The 9,691-nt window shown below is 37.9% G+C and overlaps 1 protein-coding gene across 1 annotated transcript in view; it reads left to right on the forward strand.

Moving 5' to 3' along the window:
• FRZB (frizzled related protein) overlaps positions 1 to 9,412 on the forward strand; it is a 29,931-nt gene extending 20,519 nt beyond the window's left edge. The window contains exons 4-6 of the mRNA XM_004375446.1: positions 4,346 to 4,550; positions 4,922 to 4,985; positions 8,454 to 9,412. Coding sequence (XP_004375503.1) covers positions 4,346 to 4,550; positions 4,922 to 4,985; positions 8,454 to 8,570 — 386 coding nt within the window. The 3' untranslated portion in view covers positions 8,571 to 9,412. The remainder of the gene's footprint in view (positions 1 to 4,345; positions 4,551 to 4,921; positions 4,986 to 8,453) is intronic.
• Positions 9,413 to 9,691: the final 279 nt, after the last annotated feature.

A 9,691-nucleotide genomic window follows, 5' to 3' on the forward strand; every position in this document is an offset into this window, starting at 1 on the left:
ATGGAGGAATCTGGAGGGCATTAGGCTGAGTGAATTTAGTCACAGAAGGACAAATATTGTATAAGACCACTATTATAAGAACTCAAGAAAAGTTTTAAACACAGAAGAAAACCTCCTTTGATGGTTATGAGGGTGGGGAGGGAAGGTGAGGGTTATTTACTAACTAGATAGTAGATAAGAATTATCTCAGGTGAAGGGAAAGACAGCACACACTACAGGGGAAGTCAGCACAACTGAACTAAACCAGGGCTGGGAGGTTTCCTGGATACAGTCAAACATTTTGAGGGACAGAGTGGCAGGGGTAGGGGTCTGGGGACCATGCTTTCAGGGGACATCTAGGTCAACTGGCATAACAAGTTCATTAAGAAAATGTTCTGCTTCCTACTTTGGCGAGTGGCATCTGGGGTCTTGGGAGCTTGCAAGCGGCCATCTAAGATGCATCAATTGGTCCCAACCACCTGGAGTAAAGGAGAATGAAGAACACCAAAGACACAAGGAAAGTATTGGTGCAAGAGACAGAAAGGGCCATGTAAACCAGAGACTTCATCAGCCTGAGACCAGAAGAACTAGATGGTGCCCGGCTACCACCAATGACCACCCTGCCAGGGAACACAACAGAGAATCCCTGATGGAGTAAGAGAAAGGTGGGGTGCAGAAATCAAATTCTAGTAAGAAGACCAGACTTAATGGTCTGAAAGAGACTGGAGGAACCCCAAGCATGGCCTTTGGATTCCGTATCAGCCCAGAGCTAAAACACTCTCCGAGGCCAACTCTTCAGACAGGGATTGGACCAGACTGTGGGATATTAAGTGATACTCGTGAGGAGTGTTCCTCTTAGCTCAAGTAGATGCAAGAGACTAAACAGGCAGCTTCTGTCTGGAGGTAAGATGGGAAGGCAGAGAAGGTTAGGAGCTGGTTGAATGGACATGGGCAATCAGGGGTGGAAAGGAGGAGTGTGTCGTCATAGTATGGGGAGAGCAATTAGGGTCACAACGTGTCTGTAAATTTTTGTACGGGAAACTAACTTGAAATGTAAACTTCATTTAAACTACAACAATAAATAAAATAATTTTAAAATGCACCAAATTTTTCTTCAGTGGAATCATTTTTTTGGGGGGGAAGGGAGGGCTTACACTCATCTTAAGAGTGGTCTACTTTCTTTTAGCCAATGATGGATGCAGTTTCCAGGGTGGAAAGGTTATGTTTATATAAGAATCGAAATGCCTGGCTGTTTATCTGAGGACCTGTTCCCTTACAAATTGATGTGAAAACGTTCAAGGGTCTTAATTTTTAAGAGTTCAGTTTTCTAAGATTTAAAAATGCAATATGAATATACTAGAAACAAAAGTACAGATATAAAAATAAATCAGGGAAATTTAGTTGACTTGGTATTTATTTCATGTGTCTTTATTTATTATTAATTTTTACTTTATTCAACTTCCTTATGCTGCAATGGTTAGTGTTGATATTTTTGATAAAAGTTAAAATACTAATGTTTACAAGTCATGGAAAGGGACAATCTTAAAGAAAGTAGCTGAGTGAATATTATAAAATAATTTGGAGTACAGATCACAGTAAATGGAAAGGAGTAGATAATTTCTTTTTCATAGCCAAATGATAACCACATTGCCCATAGTTTAATAAGGACTTTAATTTGTCTAGAGCTTTCACCTTATTTGGGGAAGACAGGAACTCAAATGATTAATTAGAAGAAAAAAAATCTGAAAAGAAAATAAATTTTTACTTCTACAATATGTTAAATTTTATCATTCTTATCATATCTCTGCTTGTGTCTATCAAGAAATCAAAGTGGGGTTGGGAGCAATTGATAATTCAGACGCACACACACGAAAAAAATACTCCAAAACGCAACATACTGCTTCATTCAGATTAATTCAGTCAAAAACTCTTAAGCTTTAGCAAAATTACTGGAATAATAAAATAGGTCTTGTAGAGCGATATTTATTTTGGAGTGGGTACATGCATTAAACATTTCTAATGAAAATAGTCACACTGGGTAAATAAATCATTAGCTTGAGAACATTACACAGTTCACTAATCTCTAGTATTTGACGGATGCTGTGAAGCTCATTCACTTAAGCCAGGACACAAAAAAATGTCTGCTAGCTGGGGCTGGGAATTTATCATCTGGCTCTCCCAAATGGCATTTCAAAAAGAACAATCTTATTTTTTATTAAAATACAGAATAGAGAGAATGCTAATAGAAAGGAAGTCCTTGCAAATGTCACCAAGCAGGGACAACTGGACAGCTTGCTGCAAGTTCTCATACTTCAGGCGAATAATTCTCTGAAGCATAAATAAGATTTGGTGCTAAAGTTTTTAGAATTAATTAGTAACTTAATTTCTCTCGTTTGTATGCTGTACTGTTAGAATGTTGCCAAGTCAATTTCTGATGAAGCTGAGGAATTGACAGGCAGATGGTTTCTTAGCTGGCTTTATATTTTCATGGATTATTTTTCTCATTCCTTTGTAGTCCAAAACCCCTAAAATATGTGGAAAGGGACTCCGATGAAAGTGGTTTGCACATATGTGCCTAAGAAGCTTTCAAAAAGTGGATTCTTTTGTACAATCTCTATGGATATTGAACTAGAGCAATAAGGGTACCTGGACAAAAGCCACTGGCTTCTCGCTAATTGACAGTTTTACTTCTCCCCAGGCATTTTTGAACTCTCCATTCTTTTTTTTGTTGTGCTTTAGGTGAAAGTTTACAGCTAAGTTAACTTCTCATTCAAAATGTATACGTAGGACTAGAAGGCAGAAGGGGACAGGAAAGCTGGTGATAGGGAACCCAAGGTTGAATAAGGACAGTGTTGACATGTAGGGGGGTTGTTAACCATAGTCATAGGGCAACATGTGTACTAACTGTTTAATGAGAAACTATTTTCTTCTGTAAACCTTCAACTAAAGTGAGAATAGCAGCACAACTGGAAGAACGTAATCGATGTCACTGAACTGTGCATATAGAAATTTTTGAAATGGTGTATCTTTGGCTATGTATATTTTCACCAAAAAAAAAAAAAAAGGTCGAGAAGGGAGAGTGTTGACACGTCGTGGGGTTAACCAATGTCATAAAACAATATGTGTACTGACTGTTTAATGAGAAACTATTTGTTCTGTAAACCTTCACTAAAGTACCATAAAAAAAAATGCAAAAAAAAAAAAATTTGTATGTATTGTTTTGTGACCCTAGTTGCAATCCCTGCAATGTGACAGCACACTCCTCCCTTTCCACCTCGAGTTTCCTGTGTCCATTCGACCAGTTCCTGTCCTTTCCTGTCTTCGTTTCCTGTTTTTGGACAGGAGCTGCCCATTTGGTCTTGTATATCTGATTGAACTACGAAGCACATTCCTCACGTGTATTATTTTTTGTCCTTTCTTAAAAAAAGCTTATTTACTTGAAGTAGGAATCTAAAGAATTTGGCTCTCCTCAGAGGAGAGAGATACAGAAAAGCAGCAGAGCTGTACATTTTAGCTTCTGAGTCAAATACTTTGGCTTTGCAAATGGGTTGATTTTTAAGGTAGTTTGTCTTTAGATTGAGGAGTCAGCTGAATCTTGGGATATAAATTGGGCCCTAGAATATCCATTGAGAGGAAGATGAATGGAATTGATGTTTTTGAATGTATTCCGTAGCAGAAGGAATGTTGGAGTGTCTGTCTTCAAAGCAGATGAATGAAATAAGGTCTACTGTGACAATTTTTATTCATAAATAAAATGTATAAAAAAATACTGAAACAAAGGAGCAATGCAGTAGATGTCTGAACAATGAGCTAAGATGAAGAAAGTGAAAACGGCATAGATTCAATTTGAGAACACTGTAAGACAGGACAACTTTATAACACTGAAGAATCCCTCCTGCCCCAACTCTTTAGAAAATACATTAAGAGACCAGATGAAATCATTTCGGCAAAAAAACAAAGCATATTTGAGTACTAAGTCTTGACCTATGGTGAAGTTGACATAGTTTAAGTTTCTGTAGGCCTCAACTGGAATTGGAAGAAAATCATATCAGGATATCCACTTAACTTTTGATTATTTAAATATATTTCTCACAATGAAACACACACCCACGTGTATATATACACACAAACATATGCATACATACCATTGGAAGGGGATGGGGCTGAGCATTAAGGGGGCAAGTGTGTTGTTTAGTTTGTTGCTTGCTACAGTCTAAGGCAAAAATATCTGCATGACTTTCCCCCTCCATTCATTGAGCATCAAGTAGATAATAATTTACAAGAAAGGAGCCTACGTTTTTGTTTTCAGATGAGTTACCTATTGTGTATCATATTACTCTATCCGCTTTATTGTCTTTTATCTCAGTTATTCGGGCCAAAGTTAAAGAGGTAAAGACTAAGTGCCATGATGTGACTGCAGTAGTCGAAGTGAAGGAGATTCTGAAGGCTTCTCTGGTAAACATTCCAAGGGACACCGTGAACCTTTACACCAGATCTGGCTGTCTGTGCCCTCCACTCAGTGTTAATGAGGAATATATCATCATGGGCTATGAAGATGAGGAACGCTCCAGGTAATTCACTCCTTAAGGATTCAGAAAAATTTCTTTGCCTATCCCACCCTGATTGCATTTCTCTCTAGAGATCTTACCCTTGGGACTTGTGTACCTTTTACGGGATCATAGATGGGTTTTCATTGGGTCCCACAATTTTATCTATTGGATACAAAGTGTATGTATACATTTTTATGGGTGTGGTTTCTTTCTAGGGGAAGATCGATAACTTTTATTTGATTCTTAAAGTGACTCCCAAACGGTTAAGAATTCCTGTTCTAAAACTTGCGGTTCCAGTCTAGATTAAAACACAAAAGTTTTAGCACCAATTTCTTGTATTTATCAGTATGTTTTAATTTTTCAAAAAATGATTGCTTCTTTACAATATACAGATTACTCTTGTTGGAAGGTTCTATAGCTGAGAAATGGAAGGATCGACTTGGTAAAAAATTTAAGGTAAGCCTATATTTCATATTCAAAGTATCACGCACACGAAGTAGAAAACCATCCATGTGTCATTTAAATTAGATAGTTTCCCTCAACTACATGGGAAATGCTAAAATCTGAGATTAATTGTGTCTAAAACTTCAAGGACTGAGTTTGTCTTTGATGGTAATTTCATTTAAGGAACAAATTCCTCAGCATGGTGTATCACAGACCAACTATAGTTGTCTAGCTTCCTAGAATGAGAACTCTAGAGGTAGTCAGTCCAGTGCCAATAGGGTGGCTCCACATTGCCATTAGGGCTGCAGGCTCTTTCTGGCGTTCTGCTCTGCCATTCTTAAGGGTATTGCTTCCATGCTCAAGTTCACCTGGAGGTCACAAGATGGCTGCTCACCTCCATCATCACGTCTCCATTACAGACAGAAAGAAAGGGGGGAGAAAAGAGGTTCCCTGGCACCCCTTCCAGTAACTCTTGCTTATATCTCTGTTAAGACTGAATCTGATGTCCATCGCTAACTGCAGGAAAAGCTGGAAAAGATAGTTTTTTAACTGGGCATGTTGCTTCCCTGAATAAAATTATGTTTCTGTGAGCCAAGGAAAAAGAAAAAAAAAAGTCACCTTGGAGACAATTCTGCTCATGGTGACCCCATGTATGTCAGAGTAGAACTGTGCTTTATAGAGTTTTTCAATGGCTGATTTTTTGGAAGTAGGTCTCTAGGCCTTTCTTCCAAGGTGCCCCTGAGTGGATTTGAACCTCCAACCTTTCAGTTAGCCGCTAAGCACATAAACGGTTTATACCACTCAAGGACTCCATGAGTCAAAGAAGGGGAGAGTAGACGATGGGTAGGAAACTGCCAATGTCTGTCCCAATACATAGATACCAATTCCTGTGTATAAGGTACAGCCGCATCCATCTGGGTATGAGATCGGACCAAATTAGACCCTTAAAGCAGTAATGTAGCTTTATTTTTAAGCTGATGACTCTTAGATCTGGAGTTGATACATTTAAAAAAAAATCATACAGTAAACTGTTATAGAAGGTTTTGTTTCTTCATACCGCCCTAAGCAAATCCATTTCAAAGAAAAGAATGTGGGGGAGTTTGCATAGAGGGGCAAAGAGTCTAAAAGGATATGTGTGAGGGAAGTGGGATCTGTACCAAACATAATACATCCTCTTCCTTCTGAAGTTGGAAGGCTTGGGAAACTTTTGCAGGGTAGGTTAAACACCCCTGGGCAGTTTATCTTATACATTTGGCACTTGGCACAGCAGACACATTTGGGTTTAAGTGACCTACAGAAACATACAGAGAATTATTTTTCATGGAGAAACCACCGTCCAGCAAGTACTTTAACCCACACCCCTAGGACTTTTGTCAAAAGTGAGATCTATTTCAAGTACAGACTTCTGGGAGTTCTTTATTTGTATCTCTCTTCAATAAGTTTGGTGTTTGTTAAAGAAAAGGTGGCTCTGCTTCAGTATGTTGGAATCTGTAACTGTGTCCTTTTAATTCGGTTTTCTGCTTGCTAATACAGAACAGGAATTTGTCCTAAATTCCTGTACCAGTTGGAAGAGCTTTCAACATCCCTGCTGCAAAGCCTGTAACAAGGCTCATTGCTCCTCTCTTGGTACCAAAACAATGTCATCATGTCAAGACCCGGAACACGTGACTCGTTTGTCCCGTTTCTTAGTGAGGGAAACATATTTCCTATTGCCTTCTACAAGGAATTCACAGAAGTTATTATTGTGAGGTCATTTATGTTATGTCTGGATTTAACCATGCTAAAGGGAAGAAATGAACCAATAACTTAAACAATTTTTATTTCATATCCAGATACTTAGGGCTAACTGGCGTGGGTGGAAAAATCTCTTTTGGCTAGAATGATTGAGATCCTTACTGTAATGTTCCAGTCAATTTGGGAATGTAAGGAAGAGTTTATGGAGGATATCGGCTTTTTCTGTTTTAAATAAGTAGTGCCCTTTTCAACTGATTTTTGCTCGCAGCGGATCAAAAATTTAAAAAAGACCTTACGTATTGCCATGCAAATGGTTATTTACCTAAGTCTTTGTTAATGTAGATTGTTCAAGTGAAAATATTTGGGCTTCCTTGGGAGTTGATAATCACACTGCGTAACCTTTTTAGATATGAAAAACAATAAATTTTAAATTTCAGAGTAAAGTGTGCTAAATGAAGAAAGATTTGTTACTTTCAGTAATAGAAAAACCCTACCAGTAGCTAATATTTATTATGTGCTAAGCACTTTATACATTTTCATCAGTGAATCTTCAGAACAGTCTTATAATAGATTCGTTTGTTCATTTCATTGTTATAAATGATGGAAATGAGGACTAGTGAGTTCCAGAAACTTCTCACGGTGAGAGGTGAAACTAGAATTTAAACTCGAGCCGTCTGATGTTAGCTCCTTGCTCCTCAAAGTGTGGTCCCCAGACTAGCAACATTAGCCATCACCTGGGAGCTTGTTAGGAATGAAAATCTCTGGCTTCACCCCAAAAGAACCGAATCAGAATCTGCATTTTAACAAGATCCTGAGGTGATTTCTATGTCTATTAAAGTTTGCGAAGTAATGCTGTAGTCCTGTGTTCTTATTCACTATCTATACTACCCATAATATAACTTCCTTTTAATTTATTATATTGCATGTAAACACTATTAACATTATTAATATGACATATTAGTAAACTTGATCATGGCTATCAACCAGTATTGGTAATGCCTTCTTTGTAAAGTTAGAATCGAGGGCAGGACCTTGTCTAATTTGTTTGTTGTACTTGAGAGAGAGAACATATCTAGAAAAATATTTTCAACAGACTCCCATACTCCCAAAATATTTTTTTTTTAACTGCTCAATTCACACAAGTTTTAGAAGGCTATGTTCTTATCTTAAACCAAACCCATTGCCATTGAGTAGATTCCAACTCATGACCCTTTAGGACAGGGTAGAACTGCCCCATAGGGTTTCCAAGGAGCACCTGGTGGATTCAAACTGCCAACCTTTCAGTTAGCAGCCATAGCTCTTAACAACTACACCACCAGGGTTTGTGTTCTTACCTTAGGAGGCTTAAAAGAGGAAGATGAAGAATAGCCCTTTCTTTGAACTCTCTGAGTAAATCTCCCATTTGCTGAGAATTTTTGAAGACCAGGGTCATGTAATTTCAAGGAAACCCCACAGATTTTAGCAGATATTTGTATTCCCACTTACAGATGATGAAATTTTATGAAAGCATTACTAAACTATGTTATGGAAGGCCAACTTCACTTGTGCTCTTTAACATCAGAGAACTATGTCCATCTAACATCGATTTAGTTGTTGCCTCAGGATACGGATTTTATCCTCTTGGAACAATAGTAAAATGTTTCAGCAATCTGATTGTGCAGTCTTAAAATTCAGTTGTTACAATAATATAGAAATGATAACCCTGGTGTATGTGCATGTGAACATTTTCTGTTTTAAATTTCACAGCGCTGGGATATGAAGCTCCGTCATCTTGGACTGAATAAAAATGACTCTAGTCATGGCAATTCCACTCAGAGTCAGAAGTCTGGCAGGAATTCTAACCCCTGGCAAGCACGCAGCTAAATTCTGAAATGCAAAAAAGTATGATCCGTGGACTTCTATTAAGACTTGCATTGCTGTACTAGCAAAGGAAAATTGCACTATTGCACATCATATTCTATTGTTTACTACAAAAATCATGTGGTAACTTATACTACTTCTACTTCCTCTTTTGTTTTCTGCTTTTCTCTCTTCCCTCCCATCCCCCCGCCCCTTTTTTTTGGTGGTCTGGCTGCAGATCCTTAAATAATTATATAGTTTCTATTTCACTAATCATGGGAAAACTGCTCTTTTGCAATAATAATAAATTAAACATGTTGATACCAGGGCCTCTTTGTTGGAGTTCCCAGATGTTAATTTACCCAGATTGGGAATACAATATTGAATGCAGAGAGATTTCTAGTAAACACAGAAAACCAGATAGGCTGTAAAACATACTCTGCTGATCTAATTACAGCTTCATTTTCCTCTGCCTTTGGGCATTCTCCTCCTGCTTGGGATGTTTTAAATGTTTATAAAGGCAAAATGGCAGTTTGAAATCAAATCATAGGCAAAGCAATCAAGCACCAGGAAGCATTTATGATGAAATGACACACAGATGATTTATCTCCAAGATTGGCAGGAAGCAAAATAAATAGTGGTAAGATCTGTGGAAAGAACATTTTGCCTGATTGGAGCACAACTGAAACCAGTAGCAGTTGGGGCTTTAACAGTAGCTTTTTTTGTCTTGTTTTTCGGCAATCCATTTGCTTTGTTCATGCATATATTAACCAGCATTAAGGAAGTGAATTATAACTAGACATTTGCTGTTGTCAGCATAGCTCCCTTAATTTGCTTCCCTTTAAATAAACCCACTGGTGTAAGTCTTTTTTTTTTTCTTTTTTAAGAACAAATCTGACTTGTGCATTGACCAGGAAAAGAAAGTCTGTATGCATGTGCAACAGGGTGTTATTTTTAAAAGGTATGTAGCTCTATAAGATACTATTGTTTGCAGGATGGTAAAATGTGCAAGTTTTTTTTTTTTAACGTGTGTGTGTCTGTACTTGTGTACATGTCTGTGCACTCACACCCCAGCTGAACTGAAATACCAGGCCACGTGCTGGTGCCGGCCTGCACTTTATCCTTTGGATTTGCGCTGTTTTAAT

Source organism: Trichechus manatus, unplaced genomic scaffold (assembly GCF_000243295.1).
Source record: "Trichechus manatus latirostris isolate Lorelei unplaced genomic scaffold, TriManLat1.0 scaffold00037, whole genome shotgun sequence".
Taxonomy (NCBI): domain Eukaryota; kingdom Metazoa; phylum Chordata; class Mammalia; order Sirenia; family Trichechidae; genus Trichechus; species Trichechus manatus.